The sequence below is a fragment of the Gadus morhua genome, chromosome 19 (genome assembly GCF_902167405.1).
Source record: "Gadus morhua chromosome 19, gadMor3.0, whole genome shotgun sequence".
NCBI classification, from domain to species: Eukaryota; Metazoa; Chordata; class Actinopteri; order Gadiformes; family Gadidae; genus Gadus; species Gadus morhua.
In genome coordinates this window covers 21,907,015-21,934,640 of record NC_044066.1, presented here as the reverse complement: position 1 = coordinate 21,934,640, position 27,626 = coordinate 21,907,015, and the positions used below count along the sequence as shown (strand labels likewise).

The 27,626-nt window shown below is 46.9% G+C and overlaps 1 protein-coding gene across 4 annotated transcripts in view; it reads right to left on the bottom strand.

The window, feature by feature from the left end:
- The window catches only part of chchd3a (coiled-coil-helix-coiled-coil-helix domain containing 3a), a 76,857-nt gene that overhangs the window by 46,121 nt on the left and 3,110 nt on the right, over positions 1-27,626 (bottom strand). For all 4 annotated transcript variants that reach the window (XM_030341465.1, XM_030341466.1, XM_030341464.1 and 1 more), the window contains 2 exons: positions 21,580-21,673; positions 10,456-10,636 (listed from right to left, as the gene is read on the bottom strand). In XM_030341465.1, coding sequence (XP_030197325.1) covers positions 10,456-10,636; positions 21,580-21,673 — 275 coding nt within the window. The remainder of the gene's footprint in view (positions 1-10,455; positions 10,637-21,579; positions 21,674-27,626) is intronic.

The following is a 27,626-nucleotide window of genomic DNA, read 5'->3' as shown; positions in this document are numbered from 1 at the left end:
GGCAGCGCCGCCTCCACCCATCAGCCCAGAGGCAGCGCCGCCTCCACCCATCAGCCCAGAGGCAGCGCCGCCTCCACCCATCAGCCCAGAGGCAGCGCCGCCCCCCCACAGACGCTGCCAGCCCGCCGGGTCCATTAGACGGGTTGAGGGCCCCGGTGCCATGTGCCAACCCGCGGCCGTGCCAATTACAGCCCACCTTCCACCCCCAGCACCCCACTGAACCCCGACTACACTGGAGCGACGAGGGTCGCTGTGGGCCAGGGCAGCCAGGGTGGGCAGACTGGAACTAAAGGAACTAGACTTGACAGGAGAGGAGCAGAAATACTAAAGTGGGAGACGGAATAACTTGAATCAAAAAAAGAAGAAGACGAAAAAGGCCTGAACAAGATCACGAATAACCCAAGATTAACCCAGGATAGGACCCACGAATAACCCAGGATAGGACCCACGAATAACCCAGGATTAACCCAGGATAGGACCCACGAATAACCCAGGATTAACCCAAGATAGGACCCACGAATAACCCAGGACAGGACCCATGAATAACCCAGGATTAAACCAGGATAGGACCCACGAATAACCCAGGATTAACCCAGGATAGGACCCACGAATAACCCAGGATTAACCCAGGATAGGACCCATGAATAACCCAGGATTAACCCAGGATAGGACCCACGAATAACCCAGGATTCAGGCAGAAGTTGGCCGAGTGATGAAGGATTGGGTGTAGGCCGTGCTGTGTTGGGACGTTTACAATTTTAACTGATTTCAATTTTAGTAAAAAGGCACCTGCATTGACTAATACAACATTTTTCCATTCAGGTAAAATTCAGGGCATACATAAAAAAATAAATAAAAAAGCACTTAAAAAAAGGATGCAACACTAACCCATCAGTGTTGGATGAGCCCATTTTATTTTACTTCAAATCACTTGTAGAGGTCCATTCAACAACTCATAAAAGGAATATGCATCACTATTATTGGAGGTATCAACAAAGGTCACAGCTAGAAATTAGGCTTCTAGGATGACTGTCTTCAGTCTAGGGTGCAGACAGACGGACTGACTGAACAACAGCAAATCCCTGTGGTTAAAATGTGCAGATCGATGAACGAGACGAAGGTCTCTCACAGAAATAAGCCAATTACCAGCTTTATGCAACATCCGAGACACAAGAAGCAGTTTTTTTTTATCTTTTCTAGTTTCGTTGCTTGATTTCCCTTCTCAGAAACCGATGTCCAAGGTAACATCACATATATTCGGCCTGTTGTGCCTTAAAAATCCCGTTGATTATCGAGCCAATCAATGGAGCCTTTCCACTCACGCAGAACAGAAAACAGTTGGCACTCCCGACCCTTATGGCTCTGGTCCTTCTGCGGAGCAGGGACCCATGTGTTTACCCTGCAGTGACAGATCTGTAGAAAGAGCTTGAATAGGATTTACTTCATAGTAATTCAGCCAAGCAAGTTAATCAAATAGACTAATGTATTATAATCGTCAAAAATCTTAAAAAAAATCCTCCCCAACACTATAATCTATCCCTTCAGCAAGACACAAAAAAAGTAAATACTGCAAATGGTGGATTGCCGTTTAATTTTATTTCATTGAAAACCCGGACACCAAGGACAGAGGTTTTTTCGCCTTCCAATACCGCCACAATTTGCTTCCAGGTGTGAACAAAGTCTTAAGAAAAATGAGAAATCATTTAATAATTTATTTTTAAATACCACCAACGAGCACCAATTCAATTCCCAGCGAGTGGCCTTTCATACCAGACTCTTTAAATTCTTGTCGCATTATCAGCCTTTGCCAGTCACCTGTGTCTACAGCGCAAGGTGCTGAATGGAAAGTACACATGTCTCTCAGAAGAGGGGGACAGTCGCTGGAGACGGCAGTACGTAAAGCAGTGGAGGGGAGGGGGGCAGCTGGAGAGGGAAGTGGGTGCTGTGCTTGTCTGCGTGCTTGTGCAGACTTAAGCTTCAACTTAATACATTTCAAGGCGGCCATGCATCAAATAGAACACCGTTTGAGAACAGAGTGGACTCAAACTGCGATGTGAGTTTTATTTGGGTACGAGTATTAGAATGTTTCTCCGCCATTCGTCCCGGGAACAAACACACAGGGTCCTGAATGCCATGTCAGAACCTAATCCATTCCCAGTCCGGGAGTTTGTTTATTAAAAAAGGAGAACAGGACATGCAATTCAAAATGACACGCTGATAACAGCAAAAAGGGTTTTGGTTGGAACAGATGTATTGGCCAATCACACATTTCTATTTTCAAAGAGAAAACTTGAAAATCTAAATGTCAAGTTCATCAAGCTGGCCGACTTAAATGGAACCAAAAGGGTAGCAAACAATAATTTGATGCTCGCTAAAAACACATTTACGAATTCAAGCACAAACACTGGCATAAGGGACAAAGTAATATGTTGAAAGGCTTTATTCTGATGTCGAAGTTTGTATACAATTTCTGCTTGTGCTGCCTTGAGCAACATCGTAACAATCCATTTGTATGATCCTATGACTCCAAGGCAGCACTTGTCGAGATTAGTCTCGACAAGTTCAGTTCCAGACCTTACCAATCGAAAAAGCTTATGCATGTGAAAAAGCTTATGTATGGTCAGGATCGAGGGTCATCTCAACTCAGGGCTTTGCGATATGGAAAAAATGTTTTATCACGATATGGGTCATTTCATATCACGATAACGATGTATACAATGCAATATAGCACTTTCTGTATTGTCTATCAATTCTAAAGAAATTAGAGAAAAATGTTTCCCCAGAATAACCACATGCCTCAAGACTGCTTTTTAATAATCCTATAAACCATATATAATATGCATAATATAAATGAAAGGCACTTTTGCTTTCCTTATTTTAGTTGAAAGCAACTGAGCAGAACTGTCACAAACGAAGAAATAAAAGAAGGGACATTGAACGTACAAAAAACGATTAAATATTAGCTGTCTATTCTCAGAAATATCCAATGGTGCGGCAAATAAATATAAGTATAGAAAATAAGAAGCAAACATCACTCCGTTTCAGAAATATCCCATACCAAAGTCAGTAAATCGAGTAAATAAAAAATCTAAAACAAATATAAAAACACTGCTTCAAGTTTCAGTGATCTCCAACAGACGTCCAATAAACCAGATCAGTCCTTGACGTAGCCCGGCTCGTCCAAAGGTCCGTTGTTACCGTGCGACCCACTGCTTCAGCGGGGATTCAGACTCCACGCCAATAAAAGGAAAAAGGGTTCTGGGATGAGCGTTCTTGGAAGGAGGGGAGCGTGTTATGACCCATGACTGCACTGATACTTATTTAGCATCGTCTTTGTGCGTTATAATGAGCGATGTTGTACATGAAAGGCACCACACACCGAGGAATTAAACTGAGCTAAACCCTCACAGGAACATCAGAATAAGGCGGTGCTCGTACAGAGCCCCACACAGCCACAACCTCCTAGCGCTGTACCGAGACGCCCTGTCCCAGAACCAGCCTCACCCTCCTAGCGCTGTACTGAGAGGCCCTGTCCCAGAACCAGCCCCACCCTCCTAGTGCTGTAGAGACGCCCTGTCCCAGAACCAGCCTCACCCTCCTAGCGCTGTACTGAGAGGCCCTGTCCCAGAACCACCCTCCTAGTGCTGTAGAGACGCCCTGTCCCAGAACCAGCCTCACCCTCCTAGCGCTGTACTGAGAGGCCCTGTCCCAGAACCAGCCCCACCCTCCTAGTGCTGTAGAGACGCCCTGTCCCAGAACCAGCCTCACCCTCCTAGCGCTGTACTGAGAGGCCCTGTCCCAGAACCAGCCCCACCCTCCTAGTGTACTGAGAGGCCCTGTCCCAGAACCAGCTGCACAGATCCGCACACTAAAGACTATCCCTCGTTTGAGATTGGGTTTTCTTTCAAAAGATACATCTTTGACTCTTGTTCTGCCTCAAACTGCTGTGTTCCTTCTGTTTCACGCTCCCCCGTGTTTGTTTCTGTATTTGCACGTGTGGTGAACGTGAAGCAGGGTCACTCAGAATAACGTAAAATACTGTCGTGAAGTAAAATAACGATAGCAACGAGAGAGAAATATTTGTTGATAGACATTTTTCTCTCGTACCCCGATATATCAATGTCATATCGCACAGCCCTATCTCAACCAGTCCTCTCCTTCGTCCCTCTATCCTCTTCACTTCTCACTCCCAGCCTGCCACAAGAGGTAGAGGAACACAATGTCACAGAGACGAGAAACAAAAGTATGGGAGACTTACTTCAACCAGTAGACAAATCGTTGCCGCAAGATATATAGATAGGCTGACCAGCCTTTGGTTTATGCCTTGATGCGAGCCAAAGATTGATGGCTCTTGGTTTGATTGAAATGTCTGCCTTCAAGCATTGGGGAGGAGGTGAAATGATGTGACTGGAGTCTGATTGGCTACTCTCAGGGTTGGCTGCAGCAGGGGTCAGCAGGGGTAAGAAAGTGTAGCGGTGTTCTGCAATTCCCATTAAAACAGTGACATTGGGGGGAGTCTTTGAAGTGTGAATGCCAGTTCCTTATTTCCATATTAAAAAGTTAATAAAGGCACTATGTGAAAGAATCGAAATCCCTTCTCATTACTGGCCCCTTTGGACGGTAAGTGAACTACAGCCTGCTGAAGCTCGCATATCCAGAGCACTGGAGAGCAATTTATGTAGGCTGAGACAATAACAATCATAATTTAATGTTCAATATTCATAAAAGACAAATTAAAAACGAATGAAAGAGCAAAACCGGCAAATAATATATAAATCAGCCGGCAGGCTGTTCGACGCAACGGAGAGTCTGGGAAGGTCTCATTTTTTAAGTTAAATTACACCGTATTAATTAAATAAGGTCCAAATTCGTCCAGATTCAAATCCGACACTCCTACACCAACTATAGACATTCAGGAATAATACAGGTTACATTTAGAGATGGTTTTGGGCCAGCTTGCTCTTTTATTTCGTTGCCGAATCATCCATTATTTAAGTGATGTTGTTGGATTATTAAACCGTAATATGCTGATTGACCTTTTATTTAATTAAGAATTCTCTTCTGTGTAATGATTTCATTTAGCTACTCATTGGAAAAAGAGTGTTGGCCCTTACAAACTACTAAACAGAACTTTCCAAAAAGTTGACTAATTAGACTAAACGAGACAAACAAAATAACAAATATTTGTAGGACAGGTCTGGGACAAGCAGGTCCACCACTTGTTTGGCTCTCTGTATCCCAAACTCATTCCCCCCAGCATCGACTCTTCTCAGCATACTTCAGGAATTGATCCAGCCGCCGCGGCTGTTATTGTAAATGACAGCCTGATACCGTTTTGACGGATCCATTGAACTGTCCAAGAACTAAGCGGGCAGAAAGAGTTCGTTTTCCACTCAACCAAGTCGATAGAACAAAGTATTATTCTTCTCATGCCACTGCTCTGCCAGTAAATAATGCATGGGCAGCTCCACAGCGAAACAACCACCACAATGTCCTGCACTAAAAAAACAAAAGCAAGCGCACGCGCACCCACACCCACACCCACCAACACACACACACACGTCCGCCCACTTGAGTGGCAGGACACGGGTCAGCTCTGACACAGAACACGGTCCCCCCGGATGACAGAACTCTGGGAACCCGGGCCCCGTGACAACACAGCGCCGGCCTCTGAGTGTGCACGTAAGTGTGAGTGTGCAAGGTTCAATTACTGGTCAGGGTCTATCTGTCCCCGTCAGGCTGACGGGGAGGGCAGGGCCCCGTGCTGGCAGGGCCCCACTGCAGAGCCCTGTCCAGAGACAGAGAGACCACAGAGACACACAACACCACATCACCGTGACGCCTTACATTACCTTCACATCTTAACCACCAGGATCAATAAAAGGCAATAAGTCATGTTAAGTAATTCAAAGCTATGTTATCAATGTTAAGAATCGGTTAAAAATAAAAGAACAAAATGAGTCCATAAAGGGCCCCGCCCTACGCTGTTCACACGAGCCGACCCAGCGGCCTCAGCCTGGATGAGGCGTCAGGCTGCGGCCCTGTGTGGAGCACCAGGGACAGCACTGGCCTCTCTGTGTGCGTGTGTGTGCACGGCGTGGATGCGTGCGTGTAATTGGCAGGTCTAACGCTGCGTTGGCTCCGGGCCGGTCTAGGTGAGCCCCTCAGCCTCTGGCCCTTTGTGTGAGAGCTCTGGGGGGGGGGGGGGGGGGGGGGCGTACGGGCTCCGGCCCCCCAGCCGTGACCTTGCATCCAAATGATGGGATGGATCGATACGTCCTGTAAGTGGAGCGCTAGCCCTGCTGCCACAGAGAGCCCCCAGCGAGGACGGGGTGGGGGGCGCCCCCTAGGGGCAGGGCCAGGGGTAACGAGGCTCCAGACGGCCCGAGCAGAGACTGACGCTAACTTTAGATCCCAACCACGCCGTGGTGATAGGGAGCCAACAGTGACGGCGGGGAGGGGGGGAGGCGGCTGAATCCCCCCTCAACGCTTCCATCAGCCCCCGTATGGTACTGCCCGGGGGGGGGGGGGACTGGCCAGCTAACGTTCCTCCGTGGTCCCCGAAACCATTCTGGTTTCCAATTACCAGGGTCTTCAATATGTCTCAAAATGTAAATGATCACTTTATGATCACTGCCAGCGCTGGTATTAATGTCTGCATGATGAGGCTTCAAAGAGAAGATCAGCTTACCAAACTCCAGCACATTCAAACATAAAACAACTCCATATTCAAAGATAACCTTTTTTAAATACCAATTCCAGGCTCCAGTCCAACAGGTAACTAATCAATGTTTTTTTCCTTGTTCCCCAATCACAAAAAACACAGACTGCCAACTGATTGGCACATAGGAATACAAAAGACCAGGACACTCAAATCCATGAACTGCACTTAATACCACTAAATAAATAAATATATACACGTATATGTATCTGAGCCAACTTTGGTGGTAAAATAGAAAAGAGAGACATGACAATGGAGAGAGGGGGGGAGGGGGAGCTTTGAGAGGACGACTTTTTATGAAAGGAAAAAAGTCAATTTCAGTTGAAAAGAAGGGAGGCTGTGTGAGCGTCGGTATGCACGTGCCCCCCCCACCACCTCGTTCACTGATAAAACCCCCCAACACACACACACTGGATTCTATTAAAACTACAGCAGCACTCCGGAAGTACACTCAAACAGAGGAAATTACCACACACAGACACACACAGATATGGACTACGCACACACGTCGCCTAGAAGCCTTGCGACAATTTAAAGTTATTATTTCTTCTGCGGTATGCAACTGGAAGTGGAGAGCGAGAGAGAGCAATGCGTTAGTGCAAGGGAATGAGAGAAGACAGGGTTTGTATACGCATGGATGCTTCACAAACATGTGATGACAGAGTGTGTGTGTGAGCCTTTGCACGTGTGTGCGTTTGAGCCTTTGCACGTGCGTGCGTGCGTGCGTGCGTGATTTACTGAACCAGCAGTAAGTACCGTCTTTTGTTTTATCCTCCATTATGCTCGTTTCCGAGGTGTCTGATTGCTGGCGATTCACCACGGGGCTTCACGCCTGGTATTCCGCGAGCAAATGAAATGGTGTCATGAAGCGGCTAGCGTGTCGCAGTACAGCTGCTGTAGCAACACGTGTACGTCCGTCTCTCTACCTCTGAACGGTGATTCCCTTCGCTCAGATAACCCTTCAGAGGCCCCTCCCAAACGGAGCCCACACGGGCCAAACCCATCCGGTTTCGTTTTATGTTGAGGTATATCTCCGTAAAGACGGATTCATTGCGAAACCGCATAGAGCTGTAGAAACGCTGTAGTAAATATTCAAGGCACTGGTTCTCCACAGAAAAAAGTGGAGCGCATCAAGCCTGCGCGCATACAGCCTGCGCGCTGTATACAAACATACGGTCACGAGGAGATTCAACCTTTTAAATTGAGCAGAAATACTTTTTAAATGTAGTTAGTTATTAAATGTATCAAGGGGCTTTATTTAAAGATACAAAAATAATACAAATAAAAAAAAATAATAATAATTCAATGCAACTCTGACGTCCCCCAGCTGGTGGGCGGCTAACGACGTCATCGCTTGCGAATCAGGCGTCCAGATGAATCCGCATAGGTCCGGATAGATTTGAAACCACCCTCGGACATGGTGTCAGAAATGTGCGGTTACGGGCACCGGATCCACCGGCTCCGTCTGAAACCGGCTCCATGCGGCCGGGGACTAAATGAGACGGTGCTACAACGGGAAATGAAACAACAGAAACCTTGTGCCGCTTTCCCCACAGACGAAGGAACACAGCCCAACCCCAGAGCGGGTTTCCCTCCAGACCTGATGGTCGTTCCAGTGAGGGATCGCTGATACACTTCGCCTGCGGCACCAAAACAACAGCAAAAGAAGGTTGACGACTCTCTCGCTCCAAGTCATTTTTTCTATTAGGCGATGCGCGTGTGTGAAATGAGCTACACAATCAATATCTGAGGTTTGGTAACCGCAGCGGCACCTTGAGGGGAAACTGTTTTCCCTTTTGTTATGAAAATAATAACCACACATTGTGTTGTGTGGAATGTTCTTGGTACAGGGTTAACCAGGCCATTTAGGCTCAATGAATAGGCTGCGTTCCAGTCATTAGGACTGGCCGTTGGGGTGCAGGGGACAGACAAATCAAAGAACAGAATGGACTCTTCATGGCTCGCCCCAAACTGCTCCTTAACCCTACTCAAACGGTTCCCGTGGAAACAACAATTAAAGGCCTCTCTCACCTCTCTCCGGCTGTATGCAATATATATATATATATATATATATATATATATATATATATATATTAGAGCTGTCAGTTAAACGCGTTATTAACGGCGTTAACGCAAACCAAATTTAACGGCGTTAAATTTTTTATCGCGCGATTAACGCAATTATTTTATATAAAAAAATAAAAAAAAAACTTTTTTTTTTTTTTTCTTTGGCTCAAAACAAAGAAGCAGTAGCCTGACTGCTATGTTCAAATGACATTTGTTCAAAGCAGTCGTTTAATTGCACTATAGGCTCTTTTTTTGTATCGTCCTGTTTTGATCAGTGTATATGCCAATGTTATCAATAAAAAATCATTTGCACAAGGCAAGCCGATGCACTTCACCATGTTGATAAGAGAATTAAAATGAGAAGAATTATGGGACAAAAAAATCAAGGGATATTTAGCATAGAAAAATAATTTGTGATTAATCGCGATTAATTAGTTAACTATGACATTAATGCGATTAAATATTTTAATCGCTTGACAGCTCTAATATATATATATATAAATGAGAGAGAGAGAGAGAGAGAGAGAGAGAGAGAGAGAGAGAGAGAGAGAGAGAGAGAGAGAGAGAGAGAGAGAGAGAGAGAGAGAGAGAGAGAGAGAGAGAGAGAGAGAGAGAGAGAGAGAGAGAGAGAGAGTCTCTGTGTGTGTCTGTCAGTGTTTAATAGTGTGGATCCCTCAAGGCGTGTGTGTTCTCCTCAGCGTGCACATATAGTGACAGTTCATTCCAGGGGACGTCAGAGCGAAAAACTGGCTGACACCAGAATGAGGTCAGAGGTTGTGTGTATGCGTGGTGGGCAGGGGAATTACATATCTGAGACCATTCTATAGATTACTGCTCACAGCAACGTTCAAACACAGCCAGCCCAGACATTCGTCACTGTGGCAGGCGTGAGCTGCTGATTACAGCAAATCGTTTTGGGGTGTGTGTGCGCACGCATATATGTGTTAACACTTGCAAACATGGGGTTGCAAACAAAGACCATATTGCGCACAACACGTCATGTCTCTCGCACATGGCTCAGAGACGGTGTCTCGGAGGACACTGTTACCCTGGCAACATGCCAGCGGATACACCGTGGGGGGACCGGTAGTCATGGGAGGAGCAGAGGTAACTGAAATGAACACCAAGTTGTCATTTAAAATATCACATTGCTGTGCATTCCTGGGGTTTGATGATCATGCCGCTTGTCGGAGGGCAACAGCACTATTTGGTTGCATCACTTTTCTCCTTCTGCTGTGCACAACTTCACTGTCTAATGCACAGTCCTCAGCTCCTCTACCTCCCTGGAAAACACTGCACGCTTAAAACAAGCTGGGTTTGAACAACTCACTTTCATGCTATTTTCCAGGGGGGTTTGTGAGAGGTATTTGGTGGGGGGGGGGGGGGAGTTCAGGAGAGGGGACACTACTCTGACGTTTGAGCCGCAGCAGAGGGAGAACCGGCTCAGGGAGGAGAACCGGCTCACTGAGAACCGGCTCACTGAGAACCGGCTCAGGGAGGAGAACCGGCTCACTGAGAACCGGCTCAGGGAGGAGAACCGGCTCAGGGAGGACAACCGGCTCAGGGAGGACAACCGGCTCACTGAGAACCGGCTCAGGGAGGAGAACCGGCTCAGGGAGGAGAACCGGCTCAGGGAGGAGAACCGGCTCAGGGAGACCCAGACTTACGTAGCGCTGGGCGCGGAGCTTCTCGTCGTCGGCCGAGGCGCGCTCCCGCAGCACTGCGGCGTGCAGGCCGTCCCGGGACAGGGCGCGCTCCTCCGTCAGGACCCGGGAGACCTCCTGCTGCACGCGGGCCTGGGCGTCGGCCTGGGCCAGCGCCGCCGCCGCATCCTTCTCCGCCTCCAGCCTGCCGGTCAAGGAGGTCAGTCAGTTCACATGCAGACGGAAAACCTGTTTATAGAACCCGGTGACCAGGTTCTATAAACAGGGACGGTTCTAGCCTGTAAAGCCTCAGACCACCAATCTCATATTTTGTAAAACTTATTTGCCGAAAGAAATAAGCACTGTCTCTCATAAACATAATACCACCAGACAGAAACTAAGGCAGGTTTCCTTCATTGCTTCATTATTTATTTAAAGCAATGAATAAAAAAGGGCACATTGGTACATCGCAAGCGATGGAATGGTGATGCACTGAAGAAAATAGAAGCAGCAATAGAAGTGTAAACACAGGACCACTTGTTATGCCCACGTCACTGGGTTCTCACGGTTGCCTAGGAACACACCAAGTGATAGTTGACTTCACCGGTGGACCAGAAACAATTATCCTTAAAGCCTGATGTTATCCACTGCAAAACAACCACTGGCGCAAATGCAAAGAGTAAACATATGCATGAATGAAAATAAGAATACAATAATTATAAGGACTGTTTCACAAGTAGATGGGCGCTACGCTTTCCACCGCAGCGGCCCATCAACTGCTACGATGTGCTTTTCGGGAGCCGTTCTGTTGAGCTAGCACTAATTGGCAGAAACTGATTGTAATTAGTGATCATTGTTGACGTGTTCAGCACAGCAGCGCAGGTGTGCAAGCAGGAGCACGCAGAAACGCTCCGACAACAAAAGTACCCTAATAGATCCACAGGGGTGTCAAACATTCAGCATTTACTACCTAATGACGCCATGGCAACCACGGCTTTACCCCCTCTCCCCCCACCACTGGGTTTATGACAAGCAGCCTTTGTTGCTTCATTCCAACCCATGCATGGCTCCATTGACATTTTTGTAATAAATTCATTGTAGAAGACCATGGAATTATTACATTTGAGGAAACAATGAAATCCTAAAACAAAATGACAATATTTTCAACTACGGCTATTTAACTGACCCAGAAATCTTTATACTGAACAAAGGTCTGATGCTAATATCCCATATTTCTGTCTAGTATAGAATAGAAGAGCGATCTGATATCTATTGATATCTATGGATAATCATGAAAGAGCACTACAGTGAAAGAAAGAGATAGGAGAGGTGATCCGAGAATGTACACAGACATGGCGTGAGAGAGTGAGAGTAAAGAGAAAGGAAGTGAGAGAGTGAGAGTAAAGAGAAAGGAAGTGAGAGAGTGAGAGTAAAGAGAAGGGAGTGAGAGAGTGAGAGTAAAGAGAAGGGAGAAAGGTAGAGAAAGGCTGAATAAGAGTAGACAGAGGAAAAAAAGGAGATACAGAAAGAGAGATACAGATGGAGAGAGAGAGATACAGAGAGAGCCATACAGATGGAAAGAGAGGGAGAGATACAGAGAGCCATACAGATGGAGAGAGAGAGAGAGAGATACAGAGAGCCATACAGATGGAAAGAGAGGGAGAGATACAGAGAGCCATACAGATGGAGAGAGAGAGAGAGAGATACAGAGAGCCATACAGATGGAGAGAGAGAGAGATACAGAGAGCCATACAGATGGAGAGAGAGAGAGAGAGAGAGAGAGAGAGAGAGAGAGAGAGAGAGAGAGAGAGAGAGAGAGAGAGAGAGAGAGAGAGAGAGAGAGAGAGAGAGAGAGAGAGAGAGAGAGAGAGAGAGAGAGAGAGAGATATACAGAGAGCCATACAGATGGAGAGAGAGAGAGAGAGATACAGAGAGCGATACAGATGGAGAGAGAGAGATACAGAGAGCCATACAGATGGAGAGAGAGAGAGATACAGAGAGCCATACAGATGGAGAGAGAGAGAGATACAGAGAGCCATACAGATGGAGAGAGAGAGAGAGATACAGAGAGCCATACAGATGGAGAGAGAGAGAGAGAGATACAGAGAGCGATACAGATGGAGAGAGAGAGAGAGAGAGAGAGATACAGAGAGCCATACAGATGGAGAGAGAGAGAGAGATACAGAGAGCGATACAGATGGAGAGAGAGAGATACAGAGAGCGATACAGAGGGAGAGAGAGGGAGATACAGAGAGCCATACAGATGGAGAGAGAGAGAGATACAGAGAGCGATACAGATGGAGAGAGAGAGAGATACAGAGAGCGATACAGATGGAGAGAGAGAGAGATACAGAGAGCCATACAGATGGAGAGAGAGAGAGATACAGAGAGCGATACAGATGGAGAGAGAGAGAGATACAGAGAGCGATACAGATGGAGAGAGAGAGAGATACAGAGAGCGATACAGATGGAGAGAGAGAGATACAGAGAGCGATACAGATGGAGAGAGAGAGGGAGAGAGATACAGAGAGCGATACAGATGGAGAGAGAGAGAGAGAGAGCGATACAGATGGAGAGAGAGAGAGAGAGATACAGAGAGCGATACAGATGGAGAGAGAGAGAGAGAGAGAGAGAGAGAGAGAGAGAGAGAGAGAGAGAGAGAGAGAGAGAGAGAGAGAGAGAGAGAGAGAGAGAGAGAGAGAGAGAGAGAGAGAGAGAGAGAGAGAGAGAGAGAGAGAGAGAGAGAGAGAGAGAGAGAGAGAGAGAGAGAGAGAGAGAGAGAGAGAGAGATACAGATGGAGAGAGAGGGAGAGAGGGAGAGAGATACAGATGGAGAGAGAGGGAGAGAGTGCCGTGACAACCAGACATGTTTGGCCCTGAGGAGGTGAAGCAGGGAGGAGGAAGACGGGGGAGAAGAGTGAGAGAGAGAGAGACGGAGGGAGACAGAGGGCAGGAGACCAGCCATGTCCAGTCTCACAGTCCACTGGGCTGTGCACGTCAGCAGCCTCCATCCATCATTGGGCTGCGACTCCCCTCTCTCTCACACACACACACACACACACACACACACACACACACACACACACACACACACACACACACACACACACACACACACACACACACACACACACACACACACACACACCCCTTCCTAATGGTCTCTTCCATTCACCATTTCCCCACAGCCCATTCCTCCCTGCTTGCACTGCTAATGCTCCTAAGCTTGTTTCCTTTCCTTTTTTTTACACAACCTAGGGCTGTTGCTACGGCCACTACTCCTCAAGACGGACGCCATCAGTTCCGCGGTTTGATGGAGAACTGTCATCAGCGCAGATCCTGTAGGAACACAACGCCAACTGCTTTTTACAGTTGGGCTGTACCAGAGTGGTCTGCGATTCATTGCCAAGGAGGTTTACCCGTACAGGGAATTCGTCTCAGCGTGAAAAGAAACATCACAAAATGATACAGTATTAGTATCTAAGAGTTACAAATATTTGAATGTGATAATGTATGGAAGGATAGCCTTGATAAAACAAACATAAAATAAAAAACTAATAGGCTGCGACTTCATTGGTAAGGCCAGATATTTTCTTTTGGCCTCAACTGAGACATTAAAACAGTTCATTACAAACAGACACCACATAAAACAAATACAGACACATGTTTATTGTTTGATAGCAGCAGTTCATCAGGTCTTACTGAATGGAGCAATTGTATTTATTGACAGAGCAACTGCAAATGGGATGAAAAGTAGAAAAAAAACGAATGCATTGTCTAAAACATTGCAACGAAGACACTTTTGCAACAACTAAAAAGCACAACACTCTTAACTTAACATACTGCAAAAATTGCTCACCCAAGCAAAGATGTCCACCTTTAATGGGATTGGAATCGGTTTGGCTCACCTATAATAAGACTTTATTGCTCCGTCTCAGGCGTTATTAGAAGCATTCTTCATTCTGCCAAACATTGGCACAGGGAAGGCAGAGTAGAGGCCACAGTGCCTTAAACAGGTTAACAGAGTTGGAGGGAGGGATATGTGGAGGGAGGGAGGGAGGGAGGGAGGGGGAGTGAGGGGGGGGGAGTGAGGGGGAGGGTAGGGAATGGGATGTAAGGAGGGAGAGGGATAAAAGGTAAGGGTGGAAGGGAGGGATCCTTGCTCCAAAGAAGAAATACACGTTGAAATCAAATCAAACATCATCTAGGAGGATGGGTGCTGGGGTTTCAACGTTTCAGAGTGAGAGAGCGAGAGTCAGCGATGTTACGTTTAAACACGAGAGGATAGACCCAGCAACATTTCAGGGAGTAGCTTAGCAAAGGGCTGCAACACGATGTAAACGATAGCAAGAACAAGGAAATGAGTGAATACAAGTCTGCAAGGCCTGTGTGTGTATTCAGTGAGCTCTGCTCTATACTGAATGCTGACCAGCACAAATGTGGACAGTTTGTGGAATGGCCAGAGATTAGCCCTGTGACGCTGAACATTAAATCTTTATGCTGGATCTAGGTTACGACGCTACAATGTCGTGTGTGTGTGCTTGCAAACTCGCTACTGGATCACGGTTTCACCACATGTTTGGATCAATATTATCAATGGGTAACAATTCAAATGAATGATTGTGGCATTAACCATTCCCTGGCGAGCCATTTGTTCAAATAAGGGTTAAAAAATAAATGAAATCAAACAATACCCCCCCCCTGGGCAGAAGCTCAACTAATTAAAGCAGACGAGCCGCTCTCCCCACCTCGGACACGAGGTGACCTGTCCCGCCCCCGGTGCCCCCGCTGTCTGTCCGTCACCCCCCCCCCCTCCCGTCTGCCGGGGGGGGGGGGGGGGGGGGGACACCTCCTCCCAAACAAAGCCCGTTAACGGCCATCATGCAGTATTGATGCAGGAATAATGTCGCTGAACGCTGCCCATGAATATTTTATACAAGTAGGCCGTCCCACCTTTTAGCGCACGTGGTCACATGCACACACAGGGGCTGCAGTATGTAGTGCTGCTAGTCAGCACATACGACCCCCGAGGGAGGTTGTGGGAGCAGCAAAGGATTCTGGGAGGCAAGGAGGGCTGAGGGGTACCCCAAGATCAGATGATGGGTACTAAAGTACTAAATTGCCATAAAAAAGCAATTGCCGCCACTGATCCAACATATCTTCTCTTACACACATACACACACACACACACACACACACACACACACTAAGTGCCACTGTGTATTGTTCTAGCGTGTAATGCAGATAGAATGTCTCCCCCCCGAGGTTCTGTGAAGAGGCAGTGAACTCCCTCTCGTCCGGGGACGTCGCCCGTCCCGTGACACACAGAACCTTCCACATTTGGACGTTGTCATTTCACCGTCATAGGATTTCAGATTGCCTAGTATAGAAAAAACACCCGAGGATGCCATTGTTTTTATGGTCTGCATGTTTAGAATGCAATTATTAATGGCATGTTAGCTTGAATTTAAACTTGAAATGTAATATGGGCAACATTGAAAAAATGAGAATATCTTGTCTTTTTCCACAGAATAAATAAAGTTTTTGATTGATTGATGAACTGTAAAAAAAGAAAAGAGGACAAAGCACCGGCCGCCGTAAAAGATCAACAACAAAAAGAAGAGATGCGGCCGCGTAGCCGATGGTCCTTAACAAGCGAGGCAGACGACGCTGTAGTTGTGATTAACAGATGGGATGAGCCTCCGCCCGCGACCTGACGCCCCAGCCGTCACACGGCGCTGCATCAAAGGCCGTTGGATATCGATTCCTTCAGTCCTTAATAAATGTCCTACACCAAGTGTTGCTGGTGTGTGCCGAGTGCTGGGAAGTGTGTTTAATCCAACACACTCCATTAAGATTCTGCAGAACCAAAACCGAGTAGAGGAAAACAGAGCGCAGCGTTTGTGTTGTGGGGGTGTGTGAGCATCGACGTGTGTGTGTGTGTGTGTGTGTGTGTGTGTGTGTGTGTGTGTGTGTGTGTGTGTGTGTGTGTGTGTGTGTGTGTGTGTGTGTGTGTGTAGGGGTTTGTGTAGAGATGTGTGTGCGTGTAGGGGTTTGTGTGGAAATGTGTAGGTGTGTGTGTCTAGGGATGCGTGTGTAGATGTGTGTGCGTGTATGTGTGCGTGTATGTGTGCATGTATGTGTGCGTGTGCGTGTAGGTGTGCGTGTAGGTGTGCGCGCGCGCGCGTGTGTGTGTAGGTTTGTGTGTGTGTGTAGGTTTGTGTGTGTGTGTAGGTTTGTGTGTGTGTGGAGATGTGTAGGTGTGTGTGTGTGTGTGGAGATGTGTAGGTGTGTGTGTCTAGGGATATGTGTGTGAAGGTGCGTCTGTGTGGAGGGGTGTGTGTGTGTGTCCCTGAGTGTGTAAGTGCGTTCCTGTATGCTGATGTTTCCTAAAGTTCCTTGTAACCCAATAAGGGGTTCAACGGGCCTCCATGAGCCCGGTGAAGGTCAGTGTTCTCAATCAAACCTCTGGGATCCAATTAGACCACAGCAGAGACCCCGTTTACCTCCATGCTGACGCAACGGGCCAGGCTGGAGGAACACACACACACACACACACACACACACACACACACACACACACACACACACACACACACACACACACACACACACACACACACACACACACACACACACACACACACACACACACACACACACACACACACACACAGTTTTTCTGGGGACTCCCCGGGTGGATAAAGCCGCTCCTACCCCATGTCAAACCCCTGCAGAAGTTCTATACCCAGCAATGAGTTTTACTACACCATTGGTTCTCAAAGTGCGGCCCGCGGGCCAATGGCGGCCCGCAGAAAAATTCCTGGTGGCCCGCAATGACATGAAGATGCAAGTAAAAAAATAGAAAATGATTTTCATTTTTTTTTTTTTTCATCTTTTGTTATTATATCAATAGCAATTTAAACAAAATAAATAAATATAAAGAGAAAATTCGACTCTCTAGCTTTCAATTAAATACTGTTACATTTGTTAGTTTTAATCAGACTGTTCATTTCTTTAAAAGGATGAACCTTCGTGATTTAGACCTCACTTGACCTCACTCCCAGAGGTCAACCGTGCAATGTTTTTTTCACCACTGGGATGCTGACGGCAATTTCCGCCTAATTTTTTCCCTTTGGTGGCCCTCAGTCAAATTTGGGTTCCTAAATTGGCCCTCAGCTGTCAAAACTTTGAGAACCCCTGTACTACACTCACAAACACAGACCCTCCCAGGGTCGAGATTCTCTCTCCTTCTCTCCTGTAGAAAAGGAGCAAACACAGCAAGACCCTTGGAGCTGTGTGCAGCTTACCACCAACACAGGCCTTACCCAGCTCAGTGGATACAGTCAAGTGCAAATCGTTTGTAAGGGAAGAGTAGAAAAACACATACACCGCAGAAAGAACAAGGCCTAGCACACAGGAAACTGGGGCGTTGTGATGGATGAAAGCCATAGCTTCTATACAGCGCCAAGCTACTTTCACACAGCAAACTCGCTCAAAGTTTACCACCTATAAAGTTTGTACTGCTCTTCATTCATTGTTTGCATAAGGAAATCATTTAAAGTAGCTTACCTCGACAGCACAGAGTGCATGTGAAATGTTATTAACCACGGCCAGGGCTCAGGCTGCTCAACCACAAAGGACCTTCGCCTCGTAGCGACCCGAGGTCCATATCCTTCTGCGGCCCTGTGCTAGGTCTTAACCCTCCACTCCCTACTCAATGAAAGGTATTAAAAGGCAATTCAAAAAAGATAGATGAATTATTAACAAATGGCAACATAAAGGGCCAACTAATCTGCAATATAGTCCTTCAATGTGATCCTTTCCTGAGGGTAGCAGCGTTGCGTTTGGTATCATAATGTTATAATAATGATAGCCAGACCTTTAGAGGACCTCAGGAATCCTAGAAGTAGCTTTGGACTGAGGGGGTGATCAGCTGTTAATGATTCTCCACATTGACTGGTCCAATTGTGTGTAACATGTGCACAAGCTGGCCTGTGTAACACACACATCAAGACGACATGCGGAATGTCTAAACTTGATTTAAACCCTGAAAACAGAACTCCTCTCCCTGAAGCGTCGCAATTAAATTACCTTTGCAGCGTCCAGCAGAGAAAAAGGGGATTTTTTTTTGTGCCGCCCGTCAATTTTAATTAAAAGATAACACTAAACTTCTCCTCTGCCCAAAAAGTATAGGAGAATATGAATATTACAATCAAAGTTTCCAGATGGCACTCGCCATGTAATTATTAGAATGGTAAAGTAGAATGACGAGAGAGCATGTGGACCGTAACATCTCCACCTGAGACCCCCGCTACTTGGTTTGATCCACCCCTCGATGACAGCAGCAGGCCGGGCGCCCCTCTGTCCTCCGTGTTCAGAGAGCTCTCAGCACTCTGCCGAGGGTCAACAGACTGCAAGAACAACACCACAGGGAGCAAAGGGGAAAATAAGTAGAAAAGATTGTGGGAAAAGTGGCGAGGAGAGGCCTTAAAAAGGAAATATTGATTACAGCTGTCCAAGCAAACCGCTGCAGTCAATAAAGTCCCCTACGCCGCCTTAATGGCGTTGCCACGGAGATGTCGCTGCAATGCTTTTTGCCCGTCTCCCTGTGACCGTGGCAACCATTTCACTTGAAGAAAAAAATATATAATTTTCTCCCCACACATTACTATAATTTCTTTACGGCTCGACATCAATTGTGAGGTTGGTGGTTAGGGCTCCCTGGATGTAATCAGAAAGAGCTGCTAGATCAACCAAGATGATTTAGCTTCCCTTTTACCACTGAGACATCCCATCAATCTCCCACCTCCGCTTTCTCCATTATTTAATCTCACACACACACACACACACACACACTAGAGGCAGCATGAACAAAGAAACTACAATGTTACATTTCCACCTCAGCACACCCACAACACCACCCAGAAATGTTGATTGTTCCGATAGTAAAAAAAAAACACGCCTAAAATGGAGTGGCATAAGAAGCTGCCCTCCACACGCCCAAGGTGCCAACAATCATCGCAATGAGTTCAATTAATTGCAAAGAATTGCGAGACATTTTGCCAAAAGCACTTCTTCAAATGAGAATACTCAATAAGCGGTTAAACATCAAAAATCCATCGGCAAACTATTCCTCTGCAGCCCCCTTCATCTCCCGACGTCTTCAGTGCATCTTGAAAACGGCGCTTATGACCGATAGGCTTACGGCGCCAGCGTACCCGTACAGACGCATGCTTTACACCCGGTAACTCAGCGGTACGGCGGCACACAGAGCCACCTACCACCGCTGCTTCATCACAGCTGACCCGCCTGAAGCCCAAGAGACGGGCGGGGGGGGGGGACACACCCATTACCGCACCTGGTCACCACCAAATACCAGACTGATAACCAAAGAAAGCCAGACGGAGTGGGGGGAGACAATAAAGGAGGAAGGAGTAGGATCCGAGAAGAGAAGAGTTTGATACTTCATCTCCCCCCCCCCCCCCCCCCCACTAATGGATCGCCCACTCATGGCTCAGGAAATTACCCTCTGGATGGCGCCCTCCTATTCCCGGGCAAGATTAATTGATCGAAACGGAAGAGCGAGCTGGGGGGGGGGGGGGGGGGAAGAGAGAGAGAGAGAGAGAGAGAGAGAGAGAGAGAGAGAGAGAGAGAGAGAGAGAGAGAGAGAGAGAGAGAGAGAGAGAGAGAGAGAGAGACAGAGAGAGACAGAGAGAGACAGAGAGAGAGAGAGAGAGAGAGAGAGAGAGAGAGAGAGAGAGAGAGAGAGAGAGAGAGAGAGAGAGAGAGAGAGAGAGAGAGAGAGAGAATTGTGCCAATGTGCGCCGGAAGAGGGTAAATTGGAGACGCGACGGGGAGGTACGCAGAGATTGTTCCTGACCTTTTGACTATTAATGGAAGCCAGTCAGGGCGGGTCGGAGGGCGTCGCCGCCCCGACAGCACTCTGGGAGCGCTCGACTGTGGAGGGGAGGGGCTTTAATCTGTCACGCCACAGCCATAAAGGATACGACGGCGGGAGGGGGGAATGGGGCTGCGACCGACGAAGGAGGGAGGGAACGTCAAACAGGGAAGAAAGTTGGGGAGCAGGAGAGAACAGCTTCACTAGGAGATGGCCGACTGTGCAGCACTGCCTTTGACTCTCATACAAGTACAAGGACATTACACTTCATCAACACTAAGCACCTGCTCATGAATAATACCATTATTCAAGAACAAACTGGCCTGAAACCATGATCTAAATCCAAATAAATCAAACATCCTGTGGGTAGGTGTTTGTGAATGCCATGTTTACAGGGTGGAAATGCAAACGTGATAATTTAACCTCATACATAAAATATGGCTGCTTTAGTAGTAACACACCTTAGATAGCTCCCCATGCATGTGGGTGAGTCTGTGCATAAGATGTTGCGCATAGGTCTGTGCCTTACGCCGGGATTCCACCGGACGCGCTCCAGGCGCGTTACGGCAGCGGAGCGGCAGCCGTAGTCACGCGAGATCACGAGATCACGCGATAATCCTAAACCTAATGTACTCACCTTCCAATCCCAAAACTACTGCAATTAAATGCCACGTTTTGTCCTTCCGCCCATTGTCATTATAAAAAGGATGATTTGGTACATAAATCACTTCATGTTGCTGAACTTCAACAATGAGCCTCCCGTCATCCATGTTGCCGACCCTCTGAGACCCCTTGATTGATTGACTGCTGATCTGGTGCCACCTGTCATGACGTAATAATGTTGATGTGATGTTTTGATAGGCTGAATGAGCTGAGTATTGTGTTTTATTTTTAAAAAATTGACCGGATGCTCTTTGGCTTTTACTTTTTCACTTCCTGCCCTGCTCGATCTGCTCTGTTGAAAATGACAGTGTTCAGCAACGGCTTGCGTCAAAAATAGAAATGCTACGGAATGATAGCGCTGCTGCGCGGCGAGCCGCTCCTGGGACGCTGCTGAGATGTTCCGCAGCCGCGCCCGGTGGAAATGGTCTCATTGATTAGAGTGGAACCTATCTGCTGCGGTGACCGCGGCCAAGACGTGCCGCAGCCGTGCCGCGGCCGTAACGCGGCCGTAGTGCGGCCGGTGGAATCGGGCCGTTACTGTGTGAGTCTGCGTGCGTGTGTGTGTGTGCGTGTGTGCGTCTCACCAGGCCTGCAGCTCCTGCTCTGCCTTGGCCCTCTCCTGCTCCAGGCCGTTATGAAGCTCCTCGCGGATCCTCTTCCTCAGAGCTTCTTCATCCACTAAGAGATACGGGAGGGGGAGAGAGAAAGACTTTGGTTAGCCAACTCATTCAAATTGTGTGGCATCATCGTATAAATATTTTAACATTAACAAGAGACATAACGAGAAAGAGAGCGAGATGATAACAGATGTGAGAAAATAAACCACAGAAAGTGTTATGGCTGAAATGGCATGTTTGTTTTTCACAGAGCGGGCACCAAGAGAATGTGACTCACATCCAAATTATGGACAGAAAAGAGTTGAGCTCCGAATTAGCATTTAAACCGTAATGATTTGGTAATGGATTCAGTAATGAACGCCGTCTGGCTCTCGGTCCCCCTGGAGGGGGGGCTGGACCACGCCACCAGAACGCTGAAAATAATGGGCAGAATGTGGGATTGTGTGTGTGTGTGTGTGTGTGTTTAAATGTCGGCCTGTTGTGAAAGTAGCAAGAAGGATCCACATCTTTGCCCTCAGGCTGCAACACCTTGTGAAGCACAGAGGGGTGTGTGTCCATGTGCATGCCTGTGTGTGTGCATTTATGCAAGTGTGTGTGTGCGTCTTCATGCTCTTGTGTATGACGGTGTGTGTGTGTGTGTGTGTGGCTGTGTGCGAGAGAGTCCGTGTGTGATTTGTTAAACAAATCAGCAGTAACCTGGGTTTTCTTTTAAAGCCTTGTGAATCCAAACACCGAAACAAACACAGACACACACCCACAGACACACACACACGCACACACAGACACACACACACACACACACACAGACACCGGGGCAGCGGACGTGGATCTCGCCAGGTAATTAACCACGAAGGTACCGGGGCGTGGCTCAACGCTCTGAGGCCTCAGGAGCCAACGGGGGCGGGGCCACTGTGGGGGGGGGGGGGCGGGGCCACTGCGGGGGGGAGGGGTTAATCCTACGTGCTTTTACTGTTAATGCCTGATAATGTGCACGCCGATATCATTGAGTTGACATTACATGCGGGATGTTATGGGTGTGTGTGTGCAGCGTGGGGGGGGGGGGAGGGTATTCTTAGATCTCGTCTTTTGTCTTGACCCTCGCACACATAACGGTCACGTGGATCACAGACTTCAATAAGACTCTAGAGCGACCCATTACAGTGACCCAAATCCGAACTGCCTACTACCCTGTAATCGGGATCACGAGTGAAAAACTAATAGGAGGAGATCTCGGATTCAATTCATCTGTCGTTAGCGTTTACTCAGCGATGAAGCCAAGTGACTCAAAACATCCTGGGACAGCTTTCAACCACGCACTGGGAGAGCACTGCGCTACTATGTGGAAGTGACTTCTCCCTTTTCATCAGACATCCCCTGTGGATCTAGTTCTGCTTTTCAGATGGCTTACTCTGGGATTGAAGGCAGCAGTGATGCTCATTTTACATCCAATGCTTCGACTTAAGGTTCTCCAGTAGTCATAACGGAAAGAATAACAATATTAAATCTGAAGATTTAATATTAATTTAATATTAAATCTGAAGATTTAATATAGCTATGTTTTTTAAAGATTATATAATTAAAGCTAATTCAACATTAGCTTTACTATCAATCAACTTTAGCTAAAAGACTTAGCTAAGGGCAAGGAAACAACCAATATACTTTATTATGACACATGTTAAAGTAATTCCTTTACAATTTGCACAGCAAGAAACACTTTCAGTGAGTTTATAGCAGGAGTTCATCTTTAGTACTAGGGTGGTCAGAACTCTCAGCATGTGTGGGTGGACTTCATTTGAGAATTTGTCTTGACAGAATGAGATGCAGCGAATGTGAAATATTTGACCTTCGGTGAGTTTTCTTTGTGTTGTTGTTTTTTTAGCACTAATAAATACCCTATAGTCTTATTTATTCTCCAGAACACTATTCCACTAGCCTGGCAAGCCAGACCCATATCGGAAAGATATTGGGTCTGGTCTCGTACAGTGGCAGTGTTGGCGGGATAAACGGTAGTCTTTCAAGTTCCCTCTGCACGCAATAGGATAGCGCTACAACCAATCAGAGCAACGAAGAAGGTGACGTAGTCAGAGCGACGGAAATGTCCATGGGGAAGTGTTGGGAATGGTGGATTAAGAGAATGGAGACCAACGACGAAACTTTTACCGTATCCGGTCGGCAAAACTCAATACATCTTTCTTTTCCAGGAAAGACTTCAGCGCAGTTCTTTGTTCATTTCTCAAAGAAAATGATAACTTCTAGTCTTGAAGAGTCGCGGCCAAAACCGAGTCGAAAGACAGCCGTTCGCCAGCAGCAGCAGCCATTATTGTTTACCTTTAACACGGAACCGTTGCAGCTCTGTCGTCATTCGGCTCAGTACCGCCCCTCACGATCTGATTGGCCTGTCCCATTTTCTGTTTCCAGAAGCGAAAAACGACGACAAAAGGCTAGACCTCCCTGGCTGCAAATGGAATTTGATTCCGCTAGGGGCGTCTAGATTTGTAGGCTACTATTCCACCGCAAAACACACGAACACAGAGACATACAGAGAAGCCAAATAACAACATTACTTAAATATCTTCATGGGTTGCATTGGTTGGATCAAAATCGTGAAGTTAAAATATTACTGTTCGATGGCATATTCAGTAGGAGGCCATCAACAGAAAGGTGTCTCACCACTGACCGGAGGTATATCAGGGAAACAAACTCCATCTAGAACAAAACTCTTGTTTCATAAACCTCGCCAACAGCACTGGTTTAAACCTCCAAAAGAAGAAGACCTGGATCCGGCATACCTTCAGTCTTTCTTAAAGTCTACCGAGCTTACAAGTCCTATGTATCAGCCCATGTGGCCCCCAGCCCAGGACAGGGGTCCCACAGGGCACCCCGAGACCGGGCTCTGACACAGTGGGCAGAGCCTCCTTCAGGGAGTCAGGGTCACCAGACCCCCTGCGTCATCGGGCCCACACCGGGCAGGACATGCAAATGTAAGGGAGATTAAAAACTCATCATCTTTATAGCCATGCTCCCCCTCTCCCGCTTCCCCGTTCCTCGCCTATCCATTCCCTCCGCCCGCTAAACCCGGTGTCAAAAGAAAACTTGAGGAGGGAGAGACGAGGAGGCCATTGGCGGTCGGAGATAATAGACGGAGGCAAATTGTGTTTCTCATCAGAAGTTTCATTAACCCCAGGACCTGCACATAGGGCATAATCTGTAACATTACCGCTTCCTCACGCTCGCGGCTCTGGCTTAGACGAGCCGCGGCAGAGCTCCCACCACGCTCGCCGTGCGATGGGGACGGGACACAGAGGCACCTGGAGCTGCCTCCCGGCTCAGCTTTAGCTTCGCTTTATTGGGCTTTATTTCGTTTACAGGGTCTGTTCTCAGTAGGACCTGACTCACGTTTACGCGACCGAAAAACGAAGGATGATTTGCCACATGAAACATTAAAACAATATGAAACGTTAAAACGATATGAAACATTAAAACATCTTGCGCACTGGCAGGATGTCTGAATGTTTCATATTGTTATAACGTTTCATACCGTTTTTTTTACCGAAGGTAAACAAAATAATGTTCAACCAGCCAATCAGATTGAACACATTGTTTAAGTCCTCTTGTGAGCGCAAATCGTAAAAGGGTTACGGAATCATGGATACCATTTTACTCAAGGTTCCTCAAAGATATATACAGGCAATCTTCTGCATTCACAAAAACACATGGTTACATTTTGGCCTTTTTAACCTATACTCACTTTTGAGTGTTTTGCCCCAGAAAGACAACTTTGAAACCTGCAGGAGGGGGCGGGTTCCTCGTCACAGCGTACGCTCAGATACATGTGTCCTTTATTGGAGCGCTGCCGATTGTGTGGCGTACTTGACCTTGGCCGTTGTGTAATCACTACACAAGGTGAGTCGAGCCCTTATTTTACAACAGACAGGGAGCTGGCTGGGAGATTCACTTCCCACGCAACGCCGGTGGGCACACATAATCAACTTCCACCGCACTGAGGTTAAAGCCTTTCAAGATTTGGCTGAACTTTACAATTTTTTTAATGAGATTTATACCCATTCAGAGTTCTTCCCCCCACCTCTCCAGCTCCTCACAGTTTTAAATGAGCAGAAAGGGTCAACTAAGCGAGCCGACCTCGTCTTTTATAAACTATTTGCTCATCTCTGGTGACCTAGTCTACTAAAACATTCTAATGGCTGTCTGCATCCCTTGTCTATGATGAGTTCTAGTGGCGGCAACAAACCAGCTGTCAGAGTCTGGTGTATTACATTGATAAACCTCAAATAAATAAGTACTGGTATCCACAGAGAAGCAGCAATCTAGATGTACTTCAAGAACATTTGCTTTATAAGTCCACACTGCAGCCCACAGATGGAAGACGGGGAGAGTAAAGGGGAATAGTTCAGCCGTGTGATGCCAGTGGAAATGGTCCAGATTATCAGGGCTCCCATCGTGTGGTAAACATTACGGTAATTGTTCTTTAGGTTCTAAGATTTAAATTCAACCTACACGGGCAGAAAAACACAATTATTTATACAAAATCCTCCTTTATACCCAAATCAGCAGTATAAATGACTGGACAAATGCAAACAAACTTCAACTTCTCTGAGAGGCGTCACGAGTCTTAAATTATTCCATTAGTAATTACAGCGGACTTTGACAATCTGTTTTATAACGTTGACATTTTTCTCTTTTCAGCTGCTGGACAGACAATGTATGACATTTAAATGTATGCCACGCACGTAACATGCGTTGTGATACACATCATTATTTATGACATTTTAGAAAGAACATTTGAAATCGAACCAATCGATCGACAAACAACAGCAGCGGTGGCAGTGGAGCTGGGTTTGAGTTGTAAAGGGAACACACACACAAGTCTGCAAGAAGACATTCTAAAGAGAAACACCACACACACACACACACACACAAGTCTGCAAGAAGACATTCTAAAGAGAAACATCACACACACACACACACACACACACACACACACACACACACACACACACACACACACACACACACACACACACACACACACACACACACACACACACACACACACACACACACACACACACCCTAATGAGCTCTGGTGGTTTGTTGTGGGAAGCTGCAGAGGTGTCGTTTTAATCATCAGAGTCAGCGTGGCGTGGCATAAGTTGGCCTCTTTTAATTACCTCACCGATGGAACGCCGCCATGGATGAGAGAGCCTCGCCCACACCCCGGATGCCAACCTATGAAGACCAGCCCCCTTTACTCTGAGCACCCCCCCCCCCCCCCCCCCCCCCCTCACCCCAAACCACCCACCCACGATGCCCTCTGTCTGATGGGAGGCGGGACCAGGCGCCACAATTTAGTACAAACGTGTTGCATTAAAGTTAGTTAAATAGAGAAGAGATGAGAGACACAGACAGACGGACAGAGACAGACACACAGACAGCAAAGAACGTAGAGGAAGAGAGAAAGGTCAATACAGAATGAAAGAAAGGAAAGATGGATACAAGAGACAGAGAAAGAGACGGAGACACAGATTAAGATAAGTGTGTGTATTAAATCCTTACTTCAGCAGTATGATTTAGAAAACCCACACTTGAAATCATACACGCTGCAACATTAAATATGCTTAACTAACAGCCTCAAGCAATTCCCACAATAGGGTTCTTCATAACGCAGACGATAATGACAAAGTTTAGTCTGCCAGGCCGTCTTCATCTTGACAAGAAAATGTTCAACAAGTGACAATTTGCCGCACCATGATAGCCCCATTTAAGTGATTGCTGTGTAATCTTTCGAAGTGAACGGCAAATTTCACAGACAGATCTAGGAATTCATAAAGGCATAAAATGCATTTGGGGACCAATTGCTAAATGCTGTGTATTCTGACTGTCCTAGTTCCGAGGCGGCAAAATATTTATGCGTCAAACCATGGATAACCAACCAGGGGATACCAGAACAGTCACCATGAAAATAGAAACAAAATCAAATTTTGAGAAGACCCAAA